Raw genomic sequence first — 23494 nt, forward strand, 5'->3', positions numbered from 1 at the left:
CTTAGGTTTTATCATTTTTGTTTTTTTTTTAATTAAAGCAATTGGGGTTAAGTAACTTGCTCAAGGTTACATGGCCAGGTGTTTCTGGGTGGGTGCTAAATATCTGAGCCTGGATTCGATCCCAGGTCATCCCGACTCTGGGGCTGGTGCCCTTACTGTGCGACCTGGCTGCCCTGGTTTTATCGTTTCTTAATGTCTCAATCATTAGCTTTTACTTGCTCAATTCTAATTTTTAAGAAATTAATTTCTTATATCAACTTTTGTTCTTTTCTGTTTGGTTAATTCTACTTTTTAAGGTTCAGTGAATTTTTGTGCCTCTTTTGGAAAAGAAAAAATTTGGCCAATCCTGCTTTTCAGGGAATTCTCCTTTGTTAGATTTTTTTTTTTTTTTTGGAGGGGGGAAGGCTGGGCAATTGGGTTTAAGTGACTTGCCCAAGCTCACACAGCTAGTAAGTGTTAAGTGTCTGAGGCCAAATTTGAACTCAGGTCCTCCTGATTCCAGGGCTGGTGCTCTATTCATTTGGACACATAGCTGACCCCCTCCTCATTAGATTTTTGTACCTCTTTTGTACCATTAGGCTTATTCTAAGGTTTTATTTTCTTCAGTATTTTTTTGTGCCCCCATTACCAAGGTATTGACTCTTTTTATTATGATTGTCTTGCATCACTCTCATTTCTCTTCCCATTTTTTCCTCTACTTCACTTAACTTGATTTTTTTTTTTTTGGTTAACTTGATTTTAAAAATCCTTTTTGAGCTGTTCCATGGTCTGAGATCAGTTGATGTTTTTCTTTGAGACTTTGGATGCCTATAGGAGCTTTGACTTTGTTGTCTTCTTCTGAGCTTCCTTGTCACCATAATAATTTTCTGTATTCAGAATTTTTTTCTGTTTGCTCATTTTTCCAGCCTATTAACTTTTTTCTAAAGTGGGGCTCTGCTTCCATGCTGGAGGGTGTATTGTCCCAAGCTTTAGGTATTTTGTGCAGCTGTTTTCAGAGATACTTCTAGGGACTTAACTTTCATTTCTTCCAAGGTGATATGATCTAAGGAGAGATGTGTTTACTATTCTACTGGCCTGTGCTCTGGTCTGTGAGCAACCATAAGCACTCTTTTCTTCCCTGGAACTGTGATGAAGGCCTCTGCTATACCCATGACTGCAAGCTCTGGTGTGCTAGTGCTCTTGCTCACCCTGGGATAGTTACCCAGGATGGCAGTCCAGATCTGAGTATGGGCAGAGCAGCAGAGTCCTGCCCTTGGTGCCAGCAAAGGGACCCCTTTAATCTCCTTCCTTCTCACCAGTTGTTCGACTCTTTTATGGTCTCTGGGCCAAGAGCTCTGGGAGCAGCCACTACAGCTGCTGATTCAGTCATTCCCAAGGCCTGCTTCTGATTTGCTGAGGCCTGGTCTACACTGAATTCTACTCTCACCCTTGTGTGCCAGACCTTTCCTGCTGACCTTCTAAATTGTCTTGTTGGAAAACTTTCCCCCTGTCCTTTTGTAGGTTCTGTGCCTTGAAAATTTATTTGGGACATTACTTAAAGATATTGGGAAGGGTTTGAGAGAGCCCAGGTGATTTCCTTGCCTTTTCTCTGCCATTGTGGCTCTGTTCTCCACTCCCTCACTCCTTTGATAGTTTCTTGAAATATGTCTAGGCTCTTTCTTTGATCATGGCTCTCCAGTAGTCCACTAATTCTTAAATTTAGCTCTTATTGTTCTGTTTTCCAGGTCAGTTATTTTTCCCAATGAGATTTTCACATTTTCTTACTATTTTTTTTCATCCTTTTGACTTTGTTTCATTGTTTCTTGATGGCTTATAGATTCATTAGCTTCCACTTGTCCATTCTAGTTTTTAAGGAATTAAGAACTTTTGTACCTTTTCCCCCCAATTTGTCCAAATTCTCCTTTTTTTAAAGGAGTTCTTTCCTTCAGTGAATTTTTGTCCCTTTTTTATCATCAGACCAGTTCTGTTTTTTAAGTTTTCAGTATTTTTTGTGTCTGTTTTACCAAATTGTTAATTCTCTTTTCATAATTTTCTTCCATCACTCTCATTTCATTTTCCAAGTTTTCCACTACCACTCTTGTGTCTTTCTATAACTGTTCCAGCAATTCTTGTTGTGTTCCAAATAGCATTTTTCTTTGAACCTTTTTTGTAGCTGTTTTCACATTATCTTTTGAGTTTATGTCTTATTCCCTACCACTATAGTAGCTTTTAGTGGTGAAATCTTTTGTTTGTTCGCTTGTTTAGTCATTTTCTCAACCTTTTTCTTTATTTTAAACTTTATGTTAAAGTTGGGCTCTGCTCCTGTGGGGGTGAGGAGGTATTGTCCCAAGCTTTAGGCTTTTTTTGTGCTGTTACTTTCAGAGCTAGTCCTATGGATCTGCAAGTTTTTGGTTGTTCTAAGGTGGTGTAATTCTGTAAGAGGTTTGGTCACTACTCTCCTGGTCTGTGCCCTGGTCTTTACCCAGAATGGGCCCCTGGTCTCCTGCAGCCACAACTGTAAACTCTAGCCTTGTGACAACCCCCAGCACTCCTCTCTATACTGCATATGGGCAATAGAGTAGTCAGTCAGCACCAGCTGATACCCAGTGCCAGCAAGGGTCCACTGTAATCTTTTTGTTTTTTTTTTATCATTGCCCAGCCCCCTTATCATCTCTGGGTGAGAGCTCCTGGGTCAGCTGCCCCTACCTCATGTATGGGCTCTGGATAGCCCTCCATCCCTGTCTCACAGATTTCTACCAATATCTTGAATTTTTTTAGGCTGGAAAAATGTCTCACCCTGACTTTTGTTGATTTGAGGTGTTATTTCAAAATTGGTTTGGAGAGGAATGTTAAGAGAATTCAGCTGAGTGACTTCCTCTAATCCACCATCTTGGCTAGCATGATATTTTTATAGTCACAACCCAGCAGAGCAGCTGATGGAAAATCAGTTTTAAACCCTTCCCTATTGTGACCAGTCAGCTTCATTGCCCTCTGTCTTTATTGACAAGTCACAGTGCAGTGATAAGTGTCTGATGTTATTTTGTGAGAGGGTCTTGCCTGCTCAAGTTATATGGGGTGCTGAGGCTATATTAGAATTTCAGTTTTAGTGGAATGCTTAAAGATACAGTCTTGCTAAAGATGTGGGAAAAATTTGCTCACAAATTGTTCCCAGCTGCTGCTAGCAGTCTTATTCTCAGCAGCCCCCTTGGATAAGTCTTGACAAACTCAGAAAGCATAATTTACTCCTTGGGACTGCTCCAAAAGTCTGATAAGACCAAATGAAGAAGAAGAGGAGGAGGAGGATGGAGAAGGAAAAAAAGAAGAAAAAGAATTCACATATGTATAACACTTCAAGTCTTGCAAAAGTCTTTTAATTAGGTTCTCATTTATTCCTCACAACTTTCAGGTAGGAGCTATTATTCTGTTTTATAAGTGAGGAATCTTTGGGTCAGAGATCAGCTGATTTGCCCTAGGGCTTAGTACCCAAAGTGGTCTTTGAACCTAGGGCTTCCTGACTCAGAAGTCCGGTGCTCTATCCACCACACTATCACATTATCAGTCTCTTGTTTTAAGTGGGAGAGAACAGTTTGACAGGTGTGGAGTCTGCAAAAGGTGGGAGGGGAAACTGAAATAATGTTCGAAAAGTAAGAACTAGAATGTTGGAGTCCCTGAGTGTCAGGCACTGAAGACTTGTAGGAAAATGACTTTGACAGTGATCTAATAATGAATTTATTACTTTGAGAGTAGGTGGTAAGATTTAGTTTGGAGGCTGGGAGAGCAGTTGGCTAGCTATTCTACTCATTTAAACGAGGACCTGAAATAAGCACCTCTATGGCAAGTGTTCTTTTATTTTGGCCTTTCTTTGTATCCTTATCACTTAGCACAATTGCTGGCATATAGTAGGTAGGCACTTAAAAATGCTTATTGACTTGATACAGGACATATTTTAGGATAAATAAGGAAAAGTAGGAAAGGAAATGTAGGCTAGAGAGGTAAGGGACGGGTAAGGAAAGCATGATTCCATGATTTTAAATTTGGCTCTTTGGTTGAATGGTGTTGCCATCGTTAGATACCGGCCAGACAGGGAGGGTCATCTGTTTTTGATGTTGTCAACCAAGTATTCAGTTGGAGATGTTTGATAGCCTGTTGGAAATGGGGGACTTTTCAGGATGAAAGGTGTTGATTTAGATGTCATGTCACTGGCATAGAGGTGTTAACAGTAGCTGTAGAAGTGAAAGGGATGACCAAAAGACAAAGTAGAAGGAGAAGAGATTTGAGTATAGAACTTTACTTTTTTAAATTTTTACTTTTATTTCCAAATATATCCCTCCTCTCATTCCCTCCTTCCTCAGCCATCCCTTGTAACAAAAAATTTAAAAGATGGAAAAACAGTTCACCAAAACATCTACATGTCAGTTGATCTGATAGTAAATGCAGTGTTCCATAGCTATAACTATAGTTCCTCTTTTATTTTAGTGAACAGTCTTTATGAAAAAGAGGAAAACAGGTGCTAAAGATCCTCCCTTTCTGAATCTGTCATATTTTTATTTGCTTTCTTCTTCATTTACTCATTTTGTTAGTTTTTTGTGTATGTGTCAAGCTACTTGAGGGTAGCACTATGTTATTTTTCATGTTTGTGTCATCCCAGGGCCCTAGCACAATGACTTGGAATAAATGTCTGTTCAGCTCAGTTTTAAATTCAGTAAACATTGTTAACATAAGTGCTACTATGTGCCACTATGTATCAGACACAATGCTAAGCTCTAGGGGTACAAAAAGAAACAAAAGATAGTCCCTGCCTTCAAGGAGCTTACAGTCTAATGGAGGAGACACCATGCAAGCATGTGTGTACATATATGTGTATGTATACACATATTTAGGAGTAGAAGGTAAGATTTAGTTAAGAGAATGGTAGAGCAGTTGGCTAGCTGTTCTGCTTGTTTAAATGAGGGGTAATGAGGACCTGAAATAAGTACCTTGATGGCAGTGTCTCAGACACTTCGGTGTGTGACCCTGTCACTTAACCCTGTTTGTCTCTATCTCCTCATCTATATAAAAGGAGCTAGAGAAGGAAATGGGAAACCACTTCAGTATGTTTGTCATGAAAAACCCAGAGTGAGGAAGATTTGGATATGACTGAGCAACAGTCAAGGCTTCTTCTTTTTTTTTTTTTAATGCTTTATTAACTTCTGATTTACATCATTCATTTCCGCCAGATTTTGAGTTACAAATTTTCTCCCCATTTTTCCCCTACCCACCACCCCAAAATGGCAGTCCCACAGGATATCCCCTCCTCCAATCTGCTCTCTCCCATATTTTCTCCCATACCCCTTTTGACTTTTTCAGTGGATCTCTATGCCTCAGTGCCTATATATCTTATTTCCCAATTACATGTAAGATAGTATTAATAATAGTATATATATATATATATATATATATACATATATATTTGAATATTTGATTTTAAAACTTTCAATTCCAGATTCATTCCCTTCCTTCCTTGTCATCCACCCTTACTGGGAAGATAAGCAGTTCAGTATAGGTTGTATATGTGTGGCTAATGCAAAACAATAACATAGTAGATATATTGTAAAAGACTGACTATATTTTCTTCCCTCCTATCCCCCCTCCCACTTGTTCTATTCTCTACTTTGATCCTGTCCCTTTTGAAAAGTGGGTGCTTCCAACTTCCCTCCTCCCCAGCCTGCCCTCCCTTCCATCATACCCCCTCTCATTCCCTTCTCCCCCTACTCTCCTGGAGGGTGAAGATACCCTATTTAGTGTATATTTCATTCCCTCCTCAAGCTAAATTCAATGTGACTAAGGTTGACCCATTCCCTTTTGCCTCTCTATTCTTCCCCTCCATTGTAGCCATTTTCCCTTGCCTCTTCTATATGAGATAGTTTACCCCATTCTGTCTCTCCCCATCTCCTCATCATATACTTTTTTCACCTCTTAATTTCACCTTTTAAGTATTATCCCTTCCTATTAAATTGGTCCTGTGCCCTGTATCTGTGCATACCTGTAAAGATATATATACACATTCACATATGTATTCATATGCCCATATACCCTCGTGTGTGTGTGTATTTCTATTCTCTTTGACTATTTTCATACTGACAAAAGTTTCATCAGTTACAATGATTGTTTTTCCATGTAGGAATGTTAATAGTTCAACTTTGATAAGTTCCTTATGAATTCTTTTCCCTGTTTACCTTCTCATGCTTCTCTTGCTTCTTGTATCTGAATGTGAAATTGTCTATTCAACTCTGGTTTTTTCAGCAAGAATGCCTGAAAGTCCTGTATTCCACTGAATGACCGTATTTTCCCCTGAAACATGATACTCAGTTTTGCTGGGTAGGTGACTCTTGGTTTTAATCCCAGCTCCTTTGCCCTCCAGAATATCACATTCCAAGCCCATCGATCCCTCAGTGTAGAAGCTGCCAGATCCTGGGTTATCCTGATTGTGTTTTCACAATATTCAAATTGTTTCTTCCTGGCTGCTTTTTTTTTTTTTTTTTAAAGCAATCGGGGTTAAGTAACTTGCTCAAGGTTACATGGCCAGGTGTTTCTGGGTGGGTGCTAAGTGTCTGAGCCCGGGATTGGTCTCCAGGTCATCCCAACACTGGAGCCTGTGCTACCTGGCCTCCCTGTCCTGGCTGCTTATAATATTCTCTCCTTGATCTGGGAATTTTGGAACCTGGCTGTAATACTCCTAGGAGTTTCTTTTTTGGGATCTTTTTCAGGAGGTGTTCGGTGGATTCTTTCAACCTCTATTTTTGCCCTCTGGTAGGGCAGTTTTCCTTGAGGACTTCTTGGAGGATGATTTCTAGGTTCTTTTCTTGATCATGGCTTTCAGGTAGTCCAATAATTTTTAAATTATCTCTCCTGGATCTATTTTCCAGGTGAGTGGTTTTTCCGATGGGAGATTTCACATTGCCTTCTATTTTTTTCATTCGTTTGGACCTGTTTAATAGTATCTTCGTTTCTTATAGAGTCACTAGCTTCCATTTGCTCCAGTCTGATTCTGAAGGAATGATTTTCTTCAGTGAGTTTTTGAGATTTTTTCCATCTGGCAAATTTGGCTTTTTAAGGCATTCTTCTCCTCATTGGCTTTTTGAGCCTCTTTTGCCAATTGAGTTAGTCTATTTTTTTAAGGTGTTATTAAAATTCATGTTCATTAAATTCATTAAAATTCATTCGTGTTGTTGATACTCTTTTCATGATTTTCTTGCATCATTCTCATTTCTCTTCCCCAATTTTTCCTCCACTTCTATGCGGTTTTCAAAATCCTTTTTAAGCTCCTCCATGGCCTGTAACCTATTCATATTTTTCTTAGAATGTGCAGGAGTTCTGACTTTTTCTTCTTCCTGTTCCATGTTTTGATCCTTTTTGTTCCCAAAAAAGGAATCCAAAGTCAGATTGCTATGTTTGCTTTGCTTCCTTTGCTTGCTCATGTTGCCACTCAGTTATTGACTTTTGAGTTTTTTGCCACAGTAGAACTCCGCTTCCAGAGAGGAGAGCTTTGACCCAAATTGCTGCGGTTTTCTCAGCTGCTGGACCTATTAGTTGGGTGCCCTCTCAGAAGCCTCCACTGGCTCTGGCACACTGTTCACGTACCCCAGGACTTCCACCCTAGTCAGCAATCCAGATTCAAGCAGATTAAAGCAAGAGTGATTGATTATCTCTCAGAATGGTTGTTTGGTCCCCCTACAATCTGCAGGCCAGGAGCTCTGAAGCAGCCACGCATTGGCAGCCACTGCGCCTCAGGCACCGGACCACACTCTCGGAACTCCTGTTCCCAAAGTCTGCTGACCTCTCACTCTGTCTTTGCCATTTATGGGTTGATAATTCTGGAAACTGCCATAGCTGCTGGTCATCCACTCTCCCAACATCCCTCTAGCCATGGCTGGTCAGGCTGCCTTGGGGCTAAAACCACAGGCTCACATGGGGCTAGGCTCTGCTCCCAGCATGCTGCATTGGACCCTTCCTGCCAGTCTGCTGGTCTGTCTTCAGCAGGAGGTTTGTTTCTCTCTGTCACTGTGGATTCTGTAGCTCTAAAGTTTGTTTAGAGTCATTTTTTATAGGTATTTGAGGTGGTTATGGGGGGAGCACAGGGAGTCTTCCTGCTTCTGTGCTGCCATCTTGGCTCCTCCCCCCTCCAGCTTATTTTTTTTTAATCTGTATTAAATTTAACATGGTAGCATCCAACTTGTCTTTATTCCTTTTTGAAATTCCCCCTATTTTCTTTTGTATATTTTTAAAATGGTGTATTGACTTTCTTATGTGTGTGTGTGTGTGACTGTGACTGTCACTATCTCCACTCTCCTCTGTTCCCCAGCTCCACAAGTCTGACATGAAAAATAAAATCCCTACCATCAAAACAAATTTATGTATTGGTTCTGTCTGAGAACAGTTGCCTCATTCTGCACCCATAATCCATCACCTCTGTACAGAGAGGTGGAAAGCATACTTCATCAATGTTCTGGAGTCAGGATTGGCTGTCATACTGAGTAGAGTTTTTATGTCTTTTAAAATTGTTTTTCTTTTTTTTTTAAAGCTAACAACAGAGGAATTTTATTTTCTTAAATTTTTTTTTTTTTTTTTGGGAGGGCGGTTGGGGTTAAGTGACTTGTCCAAAGGTCACAAGGGTAATCTTTTGTGTTTAAGTGTCTGAGGCTGGATTTGAACTCAGGTAGGTCCTCATGACTCCAGGGCTGGTGCTCTATTCACTGGGCCACCTAGCTGCCCCCAAAATTGTTTTTCTTTATACTGTAGTAATTTGCATTGTAGTAATTTTATCGATTGTTTTTCTGCTATTCACTTAATCTTAAAAGTTAAAGTAATTTTATTAATTGTTTTCCTACTTCTCAGTTTTATTTAAATCAGGTAATACAGGTGTTATGTCTTCCTAGTTTTCTCTAAATCTGTCCCTTTTCTTTCTTTCACAGTAATACTCCATTACCTTCATATAACATAATTTGCTTAAACATTCTCCATTTGGTGTGGATACCTTCTTTGTGGGGCCTACCACAAAAGTGCTGTTGGAAGTATTTTTGTACATATGGGTCCTTTCATTCTGTTTTTATTTCTTTGGGATATATGCCTAGTAGTGGCATCACTGTCAGAACTTTTTTTTTTCTGTGGGAGTACTATTATCTTAAGATAACTCACTTACTGTCTGAATCAGGGTTGGGATTATTAGTATGCAATCAACCATTTTCCAACCTGTAAAATAAGGACATTTAGAATAAATGATTTCTAAGGTGCCTGCCAGCTCTAGATTCTATCATGTTAGAAACCAATTAGCAATATATTATAGTAGTCCAGGGATGATTTAATAATGCCCTTAAGTAGGACGATGACCATAGAATCAACAGTTTAAAAAGTTTTTTTGGTTGATGAAACACAGTAAGACATATTATTGTTGAGTTACTGAGTATTAGGGGCAAGGGAAAGAGACAATTGATTCAAAGCTGGAAGGGATCTTAGAAATCATGTAGTCCAACCTCTCATTTTCCAAATGAGGAAAATAAGGCCATAGAAATTGAGTAACTTGTCCATCGTCAGACTGCTGACAAATGGCAGAGCTATGATTTAAACCTAGTCCTTGTGACTCCAAATTTAGTGTATCTTTCATTCCACCAAGCTGTCTATCGTGACTTGGGGAACCCCCAGAGGTTGGAGACCCAAAGAAAGGTGTTATATGCACTGAAATATTTATAGCAGCACTTTTTGATGTAGCAAAGAAATGGAAACAAAGCAGATGCCTAGAGATTGGGAAATATCTAAACAAATTTTGGTACATGAATAATGAAATATTAGTGTACTGTAAGAACCCCTGTGAAGAGATCCAAAAGGAAGTAAGCTGGGCCAGGAAAACAATATACACAATGGCTACAGTTATGTGAATAGACAGAGCAATCTCCCTTCCCACCCCTCCAAAAACAACAATCAAAGCTACAAACTCCTCTTTGCTGAGGTGGGAGGCTATGGGTGTGGTACATCAGTATACTCTCAAATTTTTTTTATTAGTTTTGCTAACCCCCTTTATTTTCCTTCATTTCAAAGGATGGATCTCTAGGGAGGGGAAGGAAGAGTGATATATTTGGAAATAAAAGTAACAAATATGAAGGTGTTTTTTAAGACTAGGGGAATAGTTTTCAACAAAAATAGGAAAAATGAAAAAATAAGTTAGAATTTGAGGTGTCAGGTGTGCCTTGTGATCAAGTGATTGACCACTAGAAATGGAATATTGATATTTATTGGGGAGAGGGATCAGAGCTATAGGGATATTAGAATAGTTTTGAAATCCCTTTGCCAAGAACTGTTTATTGAAGCTTGAGAGTAGATAATATTTCTAATAAAGAAAGTATACTGAACCTTAGGAAATACTCATCTTTAAAGGGCAGGAGAAGAAGAGTTGTCTGAGAAGAGAGTTAATAAGAGAAGTAGGGGAGCCAAGGTAGAATAAAATTGAGGAAATCAAAGTAGCAAGTTTCAAAAAGGAGAAGGGCGATTCAAAAACAAGAACAGTAGCCCTACTACTGAGGTATGAAGAGCATAAGACTTTCAGATTTGGTGAAAAGGACATATATCCAAGATGCTTGTTGACCTTAAATGAAGTTTTGTTGATCCTGAAGACTAAAAGCTAGAGGACTGAGGGAGTTCATGCTGACAAAGTACAATGGAAGCAATAGAGTGCTTGTTTGACAATTTTGGCAAGTATTGAACCTTTTAAATATTGCTTTTAAGACACTGGAAGAGCTTTACCATTCCAGGAATGGTTCTACAGAAAACAACAAAAAAACACCAAATCACAACTGTTGGCAAGTACAGGGTGACATCTTTTGGTGTTATACAAACCTTTGAATTCCTGCTTCCTTGTCATTGGGATTGTATTTGAAGGTGACCTTAAGGACAGTGGTTGGGGAATTAGTCAACTAGCATTTCTTAGTCACCAGGCAAAGGAGATAAAGAAAGGCAAGGAGCTTATTACAGTTTGATGGGGGAAATAACATGCAAACAGCTATGTTCAAAAACCTATATATAATAAGGATAAATTGGAGATAATCACCAGAGGGAAGGAACTAGCATTAGGAGGGATTGCAAATGTCTTCTTATAGAAAGTTGGACTTTAGTTAAGGACTTGGACTCAAAAGAAAACAGGGACACTAAGAAGGAGAGAATTCTAGGCATGTAGGACAGCCAGTCAAAAGCTCAGAACAGGCAGCTGGGTGGCACAGTGGATAGAGTCCTGAGCCTGTAGTCAAGAAGACTTAAGTTCAAAAGTGGCCTTGGGGTAAGTCCCTTTACCTGTTTGCCTCTGTTTCCTCAACTGCAAAATGGGATTAATAATAACACCTATGTCAAAGGATTATTGTGAGGATTAAATAAGATAATATTTGAAAAGTGCTTAGTATAGTGCCTGGCACATAGTAATGGTAGTTGATATTATTTATTATTAAGAACACTGAGGAAGCCAGTGGGAAAGAAGAAATAGATGGCGAAAGCATAGCAGAAAGCCGATATTTGAGGATTAGTTGGACTAGAAAAAGGTTGCCAGTAGTATACTCAAGCAGTTTCCAGCAATCAAGAGGGAGGCTTAAAATAGCCCATGATCCTTTGGACCTCTGTGTTTGGAAGCTTACATTTTCCCATTAGGGCATCTCTCTTCCCAGCCCCCAGTACACATATAGGCGCATATTTAATATGTCCCAGAGCTCTGATTGGCGCAAAATAAATAGGTAATTTTCACACCTTGAAAACTGGAGAAAATAAAACATACTAAAGCATTGTTACCGAGTACTTTATCAAAGTGCAGAAATTTTGTAAAATCTAAGGATCCAGTTATGAGTGCTTGAATACTACTGAGATTTAAAAATATAAGTAGTTTCAGTCATTTGTAAGACTCTGAAAATGTCATTATTTGTTGAATCTCCTTTTGATAACCTGTTTGCTCTATCCTTTTATTTTTATAAAGGATACTCCCTACACAAGGGTAAATCTTTCTTAAAAGGATTTTGTATAGGTGAGAAAATAGGCATGTAGGTTGCTAATTACTGGTTTCTTGATTACCATTCATTATTTTTTCCAGTCATTTTATGACTTCTCTTTCTCTCTCAGATATGTTGGGAATTGACCCCCAAACTTGATACTGGATCAAATTCAAGTGATTTGGAAATAAATTGTTTCTAGCTTTTTGCTTGTCTTTTCAATTCTTTGCTAATGTGGGTTGGTGGATAATTAATTGGACTTGGAGGTGATTGATGCAAATGGGAGGGTCAGTTTTTGCTATGTAAAGATTAGTAATTTACTAAATAATGAAGATTAATAACTTGATTATCTTTTGGTTGGATTTGTGAAACTTATCCCGTTTATCTACTTAGTTATTTTTTGCCTAGTGTCATATAGTTTTGATGCTGTCTGCTTTGAAATAAATTTTAATTCTGAGAGAAGACTATCTTCATTAGCCTTTTTTTAACCTGCCTCTTATATTTCCTATTTATTTTTCTCTATAAATTTCATTACCATTTAATTAAATTCTATAAATAAATCTCTTGGAATTTGATTGATATTATATTGATTAAGTACATGAAATATTTTGGAGAATATTGTCATTTTTATTTTATGACTCAGAGCTATTTATGAACCACCATTATTTTAGATCTTCCCTTTAATTTGTCATTATAGTTTTATAGTTATCCAAACATAAATCATATGTTTATAGGTAGGTCAGTCCCCAGATATTTGATAACAGAATATTAATTAGGAGGGACCCCAAAAGCCATCTCTTTTCAAGAAATGTTAGAAAAAAAGAATTCTTGCTCCATAGTACAGCATACATGAAAAGTGGTCATCCAGATTCTGCTTGAAAACTTATAGTAAACGGGAATGAATGAATCCACTACCTACTGGGGCAAACCTATTATTACTGTTTTGAACAGCTCTGATTGTTGGGCACTTTTATTGTTGTTGAAAATTTACTTCCACCCATTGTGCCTAGTTTCTAATCTCTAGAGTTGCCAGAGCAGTCTAATGCCTCTTCTACATGATATCCCTTCAGATACTTGAAGACAGTTATGTTTCCCCTAATATTTTTCTTCCTTAGTCGAAACATCCCCAGTTTCTTCAGATGGTCCTTTCTAGCTTATCATTATTCTTCAAGGCCTGATACACAAAACTGAAAACAGAACTTCCCTTATGGTCTGACCAAAGCAGAGTGCAGGGACAATCCACCTTCCTGTTTCTGGAAATAAATCACTTAATGCAGTCCCAAATTACATTCTTTATGTTATCCTTGAAAGTACCAAATCTTTGTTCTTTGTAATTTACGGCCATCAGGATTATAGGAGCATAAATTTAGAGCTTAGAAGGGACCTCAGAGGCCACTGAATCTACTCCCTACCCCCATAACTTAACAAATGAAGAAACTGAGACACAAAAAGGCCTTCCTTAGGGACAAGCAGTAAATGTCTGAGATAGGACTTGAACTCGAGGTCTTCCTGACTCCAAGTGCAGTGCTCCATCCACCATGCTATGCTGCCTTAGCTTAGTTTTAGGAAGTTGTCTCTGCTGGGAAATTGTGATTTTCATGTGTGGTCCTGTGGCCAGTGTGTAACAAGTCTTTATGACTCCAAGGCTGGATCTCTAACTTCCTCTCAAGTTTGTAATAAATACATGAAGTTATTAGAAGTGTTGAAGCTTTTGAAAATTAGTTAATACTTATTTTAGGATTATAGGAATGATTTAGGGGTGTATATGGGGAGAACCCTGCCAGTTATGTGTAGGGAAGAGGAAAGTGAAGTCAATAACCTAAAAAAAAAAAAAAAGAGCTTCCAGAAACTATACCACTGTGCTAGTGGGTATAACAGGTAATTTGGCAAGGTTTACATTCTCTCCCCTCCCTGCATTTTATCTTTTAAATGCCCTTTTCCAGTTTGGTATCCATATCTAGCCACTTGAATTTATTACCATCTAGTGGCAGAAAGTGGAATTTTTTTTCCTTTATCATTTTCTGGCATGACAGGCCCTGTTAGGACAAAAAGGAATAGCTTTAAGCTTTACAAATTTTTTTATGAACCAGATGTTCCTGGATTCAAGCAGTCTTACTGGAACTCTGTTTCTCCTTATAATTAAAATTAAAATTCTGTAGCTACAGTGATCATACTGTAAGTATCACACTATCTTGACTGAAAGACTTCCTTTGAAATGCCTATGGTTCAAATTGACAGCCTGGAATAGTCTTTCCTTTAGAATCATCAGTTTAGAAGAGGTACCAGGTGGTACCCAGGGAGGGCAGTGTGAGTCAGAGTGGGGCTGATCCAAAAAATAGGATTGAGGAACAAGGTTGGATCTTTCCAAAGTAGGGAATGAAGTGGATAGCATAGAATGTTTAATTAGTTATGCTTAGTCTTAGAGAGTATGGCTACTCTGTCTCAAGTTAATTTAGCTTGTGTTTTAGTGATTTGAGAAGGGAATAAAATGGGAGATAAGCAGAAATTACGCAAACACATTCAGATGGATCTGTGGTCTCCTGGATTTGTATATTTGCTTAAATGATGCATCTTGAAAGCCATCCATGTCAATCCTTGTTTTGTGGATCTCTTGTCCATATCCTCCCATTAAATTCAACACAGGGGGTCCATCCAATATATATAATAAAACCTTTCATTTGAGTTCTCTACTTACCATCCCTTACTGCTAAAACCAGATCATTTTTTCTTCCTCTCATACTTTCCCCAGATAACATCTTTTACTCCTATTCTTTGACATTCCTTCTTGATTATTTTATGGTCTGCTTATACTTTTTATGCATCTTTCTGTTGCCCTGTGAGCTCTCTCTTCTTCCCTTTGTCTCACATCTCCTAGCATCATTCCCCAGTGTCTTCTTTTCTGGAGTCTTTGAGGTGGCCTTTCTTGCTGACCATTCCAAATTTTTCCTTAATCCTGTGCCCTCCTGTTTTCTTTTCTTTTTTTTTCTAGTTGATTTCCCTTACTAATATTCTTTCTCTCAACATTAAAGGATTGATGCAGACAGAAAATACACTACACAAAGAATATATATTTGGCTACTGATTAGGCCTGATCTATTCTCAAGGATTTGGGTATTTTTGTACTCAACAGTAGGCTGAAATATTATTTCATTTTTTTCTCTGATGGTTCCAGAACATAGGGGGGAATAGGTAGGGCCTCCATATATGGCAGTAGGTTCTACATTGAGACCTCCAGATTCAGTCCTTGGGTACTCAGTGATAAGAGCTACAGCATAAAAGATACAACCTCCATGATATTCTAAAGTAAAGTAGCTTCCAAATCCCATTTGGGAAGATGAGCCAGGATTAAAACTGTTCTTTCACCTTCTTGTGATTCGTGGTAAATAAGGGAAGAAGAGGAAAGTACAGATTTAGATCTTAATGGGCTTTTAGAAGTCATCTAGTCCACTCTCCTTATTTTATGGGTGAGAAAGCTGAGGCCTAAAGAAGGAAAATTATTTGTTCATGATCACACAGATAATAAGTAATAGAGGCGGGCTCCAAATCCAGAGTTCTTTTCCACTATGCCATTAAAATTTTTGCTGTTAGTGAAGTATTATTGTGACATAGGAGGAAGTAGGCAAAGCACAGACTCCTGTTTTAGCTCCAGTTTAAGGAAAATGAGTTTTGGTTCATAAAAGCCTCTCAGCACCTCTGAATAGGGTTTTGTCAAGGAGTCTCTGCCTGCCTAGGTAATAAGAGGCAAGAGCTAAGGAATTACTAGTGGACCTCATCTACCTTAGTACTTGGTAATAATGAACTCCTGTTGGAGTTCAGCTTTCTTGTGAAGCAAGAAAAGAATATGGAGTTCAGCTTTCTTGTGAAGCAAGAAAAGAATATTCTAAACTGAACAGATAGGGGCTGTTAGCAACCACTCTATTTTTGACAGCTCCATCCCTCTTCCTAACCATGTTATACCTTCAGGGATACTTCCCTACCATCTCATATCCTCTGCCATTCTCTTATTATGTTATACTACTGTGTACTATGTAAGCAACCTTGACTGCCATTTACATCATATTTATATTTTAGGTTCCATATTTTACTCCGCTTTATACTGCCATTTTGGTTGTATTCCTTTGATCTTAAAATCTTTGAGGTCTTAAGCCTGTTTTTAAGAAGCAGATACCCCGGGGATATGCCATACTTTAGGCCATTAATAGTTAGCACTTGGATTATCAATTATACTTTAGAAAGATGCACTCATAGTATGTTTCATTAGATAGACTTCATTAGGAGGCACCAAGAAAAAAGAAAAGAATGTCATTGTGGAAATGGGAGAGTATCAAAATCAAACTCTACAGTTTTGCTAGCACTGCCTCTGACTTTGCCAGGTTATACCTTTTTGAAAATTTTTATTGGTACATCACAGTTGTTTTCAACTATATCGCTCTTCTCTCCAACCCAGCTAGCCATCTCTTCAGTGAATCAATAGGTATCAGGCACTGAGAAACAAAGATTGGGGTGAAAAAGAAAAGAAACGAAACAGTTCAGCAAAACTAACTTAAGAGTGTATCTGACAGCAAAAGGAAATGCATATGAGCTGTTAAATTTCCATGTCTGAAAAGGGCCTTTTGCACAAAGGTTGTAGAAATATAACCTTATATCTGTGGTAGGATGGGTATTTTATTTTATAGATTGAAGAATGCTTTCTGGCTTTTTGCAATGAGAGAACAGTTAAAAATTACATGAGTATTCTTTTGTATCATTATGTTTAGTTAAGGCCTTTTGCCTTCATTAGAGGTTTTGCTTCATAATCAAATTAGCATGGCTTCTTAATGTGTGGTGTAAGACTTTTTCTAAATACAAATAACTTATGATATTGGTAACTATATTCAGCACAGATTTGGCAACATAAATATTTACAACCTATTTCTTGATTTTACAGAATATCAGATTAAATTGGGAGTATGTATTTATTTAGTTCAGAGGTTTTCCTTCTCTAATGGCATATAAAATGAATAGAGAGGAAATAGGTTAATAACATAACATCATTAAATCTTTTGGTAATATTGGATCATATAGACTATCTACAAATGAATAATCAAGAATTAATGGCTTTATATGACATATTGAAGAATAGTTTTATAGAAATTATTTCATTCATTTCTCTTTGACCAATTTAGGAAAAATTCTTCAGGTTTCAGTAAAAAACAGTTAAGTAGAAATTGAGATTTTAAAAATTGATGGATGTACCTCTAGCTGAATAGTAACAGTGTTGAAAATTTTGCATAATAATGGTGTTGGTCCTTTTTAATGAAACATTTGTTGTTGATATCTAATAAAGATGGTGTCTTTATACATTTTATTTAGACTTTTTTTTTTTATATATCAGATGGTAGTAAAAACCTTTATGGACATGGATCAGGATTCAGAAGATGAGAAGCAGCAGTATCTCCCTCTAGCCTTGCATCTTGCATCTGAATTCTTCCTCAGGAATCCCAACAAAGATGTACGTCTTCTTGTAGCATGTTGTTTGGCTGATATTTTCCGAATTTATGCTCCAGAAGCACCATATACTTCCCATGACAAACTCAAGGTAAAATAGTTTTTTTTAAGAGCTTTTTTCTTTTTGTAATTTGTTACCTATCCTATCCTATAGAATTAAGGATTTTCATATTAACCATTTCATCTAATGAAAGTATATGGCTTACATTATCTTTACTAAGAAATATCAAGGCTAATACTTTGTTCATATAACCTGTATACCCATAATAATAGCACTTTAAAGGAACAATTTGAGGGTGATTCCAAAAACTGTTTATTTTAATATTAAACAAAATAAAACAAAATATACCCAATAAAAAAGTGAATATGGTGGCAGTGTGAAGTGACTATAAAGTAATGAGACTGGCATAAACAAATTTGTAGACCTCATAGGTTTTTCCTTTCAAGTACTCACTTTGGAAACTTGATCATTTTGATGATGCTGCTTTCTTAATGTTTCTGTAATTCCTTTTTTGGAATTGCCTTCAGTCTTTGTTACATTCTTTGTTTTATTGCCTATAGTGGCAAATCTTTGTTCTTTAGTGGGGGAGGGGAAGGGGTTGAATTTTTTCAAACAGTCCAAGTCATCCAAAACCAAAACTAGTGAATAAGGTGGGTGATCAGGCTGGGAAATACTATTGTTCAAGAAGTGATGGAATGCATGTTGTGAGCTAGAGCTTTGTTGTGGTGAAGAAGCCAATTATTGGGTCACAGTTCATCCCTTTTGTGTTGCACAGAATTTTTCATGCTTCAGAATTTCTGCATAATGGACCTGTGTTAGACCTTGTGGGATGAATTTTGCGTAAACAAAGACATTGGTGTCAAGGAAACAAATCACCTGTCTCGTGATTTCGATAGGCATGCACGCTTTGGAGGGGGGCTCACATGTATACTTTATGAGGGCTTACAAGAAAGATTGGGCATTTTACACAGAAGACTTTGATACTTGGTCTTTCAGCCACACTAAAAAACACTGTTTCATCCCCTGTCAAAGATCTCCTTAAAGTTCTCATTATTTTATCCAGCTTCCTTCCCCTGAAAGATAAGAACAGATGTCAAGTTTTCTGTGTTTCAGTTTGTCACTTAAAATGTGTAGTGTGGTCTTTCCAGAAACATTGGCATTTAAGTTCTCTTTCAGAATCAGCCTCATCATAAATTTAGTTTTAGTTGTTTGAATGAACAGAACTCTTGACTTGTCAATGTTTTAATTGGTCTCATAGGTGACTGGTGACTTTCAAGCAATATTATAGTCATCTTCTTTACCTTCTTTAAATTTCTTGTGCCAGTTAAAAACTTTTACTCCTGTCATTACTCAGTCTGTAAAAAAAAAAAATAAACTTCCTTTAACATGTTGAATGTCTCACTTGCAGATTTGTGTAACTTCACTCAAAATTTCTTATTAATTCTTTGATCTAAAATTGGTCACTCATTTTTATGCTGACATGAAACAGCACACACTTATGTTCTTCACAGCTGCTAGCACAAGACTGACTGCTGACCTTGAAATTACTCCTGCTGCAAGTTGAAGCATGTTGCTACATGTCTCTGCTATGATCATTCCTCCTCTGCTTCCACAAGCTACAGAAGAGAATCACTCTCATTACTTTATAGTTACGTCTCGCATGTACAAGACTAAGTACTGAACATGAATGTATGTACAGGCTGAATAGTGGGGAAAATTCCCACACCTGGCTTAATTCTATAGAAATAGTTTCCTGCCTGGATGGAGGAACGGGATAGTGGGCAGAGCATAGGGGTGGTATGCTAGGGGAATATTTGTGTTTTACACTGGAACTATGTTATGTGGGTTGCCTTGTTCTCCCACAATCTGAGAACACTTAAAGATGTATGGAAATGAATAGCTGCTTTTACTTTTACAGTCCCATTTCTACAAGTTTGCAATATTTTTTGTTTTCACTTATTTGTCCAGTTATACAATACCAAACTATTTAGCTAAGGAGAAAGTTTTTTTTTTTTATCATAGCCACAACATTAATGATGCAAGGGATAATATTATTTTGGTTTCTTTGTTGATGTATTTTATGTTTTTGTTTTACAGGACATATTTTTATTCATTACAAGACAGTTAAAAGGTTTGGAAGATACTAAGAGTCCACAATTTAATAGATATTTTTACTTATTAGAGGTAAGAACTTTGTTTGAAATGGTATTGCTCTTCATATTTGTATATAGTAGGGCCAATGAGAAAGGAGACCACTCTGAAGCATGAAATGGCTTTTATATGACATTCACATTTTTTCCCCAGTTTAAATTAATATTTGTTGAGTCCTTAAATTTTTTATATTGATCTCTAATTTTTATATTGCTTTTATTTACTTATATAACCTTTCCTCCTATTCTACCCAACAAGCTTTTTTTTTTTTTTTTTTTTGTAATGAAGAAGAAAAAAGAGGAGGAAAAGAGCAATTTAGCAAAACCAACTAATACATTAGTCAGTCAGCAACCCCTCCTATGTGCTGGGGCACCCATATATACCATCCATCCTCAGTCCACCATTTCTGCCCATAAAGGAGGTCATTTTCTCAAGCTAAGCCATAATTGCACAGCTTTCAATTTTGCCTTTTTGTTCTTGCCATTTACATCGGCGCAGTGGTTGGGGGCGTTGCTTCCCTAGTTCTGCCTGTGTCTGTCACTCGGCAGTGCTTCTCAGAAGTTTTAGCATGCTTGTCTTAATGACTCTTATTCGTGATTCCTTACAGGACAGTTCTAGTCCTTTACATTCATGTGCCACAGTTTGTTTAGCCTTACACGTTCTAGTAATATAAACCATGTTCCATTAGAATTTTTAAGTTTCAAGAATGGAATTTTTGAAATTCTTTGATTTTTTTATTTTTAAAGTAATTTAATCTGAAAGCTCTGCATTCTCATCAAGCAGATTTATTTAATAATTGAAAAATAAATATTTAACCTTCAGTCCCTTTGGATTTTTAAATTTTGTTTTGTTTGGTAAAAGTATTTAGTAGCAGGTAAATGTTTCAAAATATATAGCTTGCATGCCTCTTGTGCTTCTATAGATTTAAAAAACTTGATTTTTAATTACTTTAAAAGGAGGTGTAATAGTACTAATTTAGTAAAATTATTCTCTATATTTGTAATTGAATAATTTTGTTGTTGTTTTAGAATTTAGCTTGGGTTAAATCCTATAACATCTGCTTTGAATTGGAAGACTGCAATGAAATTTTTATTCAACTTTTTAGAACTCTCTTCTCAGTGATCAAGTAAGTTGCTATATATTTTATATGTTGCTTTGTTTAGATTTCCTCATATTTTCTTGATTGTTTTTTTTTTTTTACTTCCACATACCATTTATCAAGATTTTTGGAGAAATAAAAAGAATTATGTTCCAGCAAAATATTTCACAGAGATAGGAACTAATAATGGAAACCTGTCTTTGAGCTTAACTTGTTTCTCTGTACTCACAGCTATGCTAATTACCATGGGAGGCTGAAAGTTGTATATAATTGTGCTTAAAAAGCATTAGAGTTTTTATTATAGTGTGTGATTCATATCTTGTACAGTAGATTTTACATGTTTATGGCTTACATTCTAGATTTTTCTCAGGGTTTACATGAATTTCATTTATAAAGAACAGGGGCGGCCAGGTCAGTGGGAGAACCGGAATTGGTTCTCAGATACGTGGCACCCACACAAAATAACTGGCCGTGTAATCTTGATCAAGTTACTTAACCCCAATTGCTTTTTTTTTTTTTTTTTTTAAGAAGGTATTGGAAGGGAGAGGCAAACATTTGATGGGAAGATAATGGAATAAGCTTGAAGAAACTGAGCTCAGTTGAGGACATTTGAATGACTAGGAGAATCTAGGGTTTGGAGTTTTCTGAACCAGACTAAAGAGAGATAAGAAAAGGATTTTTATTAGGCAAACACATTTTAATGTGTTTTTTTTTTTTAATGTTAAACCTCCCACCTCCCTTTTAAAATCTTTCTTCCTTGCTCTCTAATATCCTCATGTAATCCAGAATTCCTCACTTCAGTCCAAAATTATATGCTCCTCCTTCCTTAAATTAGCCCTCTTTTCTTCCTCTTAGTCAAAATTCCAATTAAGTTATTACTTCTGTAGTAAAGTATTGACCTGTGTGGCAAACAGATCTCCTTTAACTAGTTTGTTGAGCTAGACTTGAAGTAGTTTAGCTCCCAACTCCGAGTAAAATACGAAAAATAGCTTTTTAGCCAGAACACTGTGCACATCCACCTCCCTGGGTAACCCCCTTATTTCCTCCACACCTCTCCCAGTACCCCTATCCTGTCCCCGCCCCTCCCCCCCTTTCTGTAATAGAGGCACTTCAAGCTACAGAGATTGGTAAAAAGTATCTGCCACTAAAATACAAAGTCAATAAATTCAGATATTTTTGCACTGGATGTTAAAATCATCTTCACCTTTTTTATTTGTCAGTGAGTTTCCATCTTGTCAACTTTTGTTTTTTATGCCCTCAAAAGAGAAAGAGTATAAATAAGAGATTCACAGATGATTTGAAAAGCTAGTAGTAAATTTCAACTTTTCCTCCTTCAGACCTTCTACTAGTATGACTACAAGTAGAAACTTATATTTCACTACTTTTCCTTTTCCATACTTCTGACAGCAGTGCAGAAAGGCAAATGAAGTAATATGGTCAAAATATAGAGAGCAGAAAGACCCATATAATTGACCAATTACCAGGGAAGTAGGAAGGGAGATGGAAAGAGATGTTTGCTGATATCGTAACCGATTTGATTTGTGATTTTGGGGGCATTGACAGTTCCTAAACTGAGTAAATAAATTGTGAATAATCTTAGCTAAAAGCTCCTTACTTTTCCTAATCCTCCTCTTGTTAGGAAATATTAACTAATGGATGTAAAATTATTTTGAATGGTTCAGAAGGTGTTCTTAATGTGTAAGACATCATTTCTATATTCAGTTTTCTTAATGCTCTAAGATTTGGTACCTAAAATTACTATCATTTCCTTTTATAAATTCCCTTCAAATCTCTTTCATGACAAGATTTATTTTTTTTCCTTGAGAAAATTCTTTCTTTCTTACCCTCAGAAATAATTAATAAAGAGAAATAAAAATGCCCAATGTTCTTGTTTCTTTTGACTTAAAATCTCTTTGTATATCTTAAATTAAAAAATATATATATACATATACATATACACACACACATACATGGTTAGGGGACTTTTTAAAATACAGAATTGAAGTCAGTAAAATATTTTTGTTAATTTAGCCTTTGGAGGATGGTGCTAGACATTCTAGTTAATGAAGTTAATTCACATTACTCCATTTAGTAGTGTAAGTCCTGGCATTGACTTACAGGTATAAATGGCAATTATTTGTGAGTCCCCTGTAAGGTAGATAAATTGGGGGATGGAGATAGAATGGCAGTGAAAATACATGACAATATTTTAAATAAAAACACAGAGACAAAGGCTCTGAGAGATTATAAGTTGTTCCCAGTGTTATATCTATAATTAAGTGAACTGTCTCCACATGTGTTGCTTTTCCCATTGTGTTTTGTTGTGTCATTATTTTGATGTCTAGTTTAATTGATAAAGAGCATGTAACAAGTTTTTGCTATATATGGTAAAACTTTGAATTTTCAGCATTAATACAAGTATTAATGTATTAATAACTCATTTCTAGTTGATATAATGCACATTTGTGCAGATTTGAATCTGGATAGTTCTGATTTTCTGCAAATGCTTTATATTTCAATTATAATAGTGAAGGAATACAATGGAAGGAATTAGAAAATTAGCTTCCCTTGTCCTGCTTGGTGCCTTTTTTCTGTCTCCTCATTTTATGCCGTGGATGAATTAAATAAATGCTCTTAGAACTGAGTTCCAGCCTAAGCAGAGCTGGCTTGTTACTGGCTTGTTATCTTTGATGGACTAGTTCATACTTTGGGCCCTACTGGGGCAAGAACAGTTTACATAAATCCTACTTAATTAAACCTCTGCTCTCTGCCTGAATATGT

The 23494-nt window shown here is 36.8% G+C and overlaps 1 protein-coding gene across 3 annotated transcripts in view; it reads left to right on the forward strand.

Annotated features, from left to right (window-relative positions):
• PDS5A (PDS5 cohesin associated factor A) overlaps positions 1–23494 on the forward strand; it is a 171430-nt gene that overhangs the window by 53761 nt on the left and 94175 nt on the right. The window contains exons 1-4 of one of the 3 annotated variants that reach the window (XM_069068179.1): positions 17415–17553; positions 18975–19111; positions 19561–19647; positions 20643–20740. In XM_069068179.1, the coding sequence (XP_068924280.1) occupies positions 19031–19111; positions 19561–19647; positions 20643–20740 (266 nt within the window). In that variant the 5' untranslated portion in view covers positions 17415–17553; positions 18975–19030. Of the gene's footprint in view, positions 1–17349; positions 17554–18974; positions 19153–19560; positions 19648–20642; positions 20741–23494 lie in introns of those variants that run through there. The other 2 variants (XM_069068169.1, XM_069068186.1) reach the window with 2 other exon arrangements.

Source organism: Petaurus breviceps, unplaced genomic scaffold (assembly GCF_028583685.1).
Source record: "Petaurus breviceps papuanus isolate PSGF00001 unplaced genomic scaffold, PetGlider_PUasm1.0 140, whole genome shotgun sequence".
Lineage (NCBI taxonomy): Eukaryota > Metazoa > Chordata > Mammalia > Diprotodontia > Petauridae > Petaurus > Petaurus breviceps.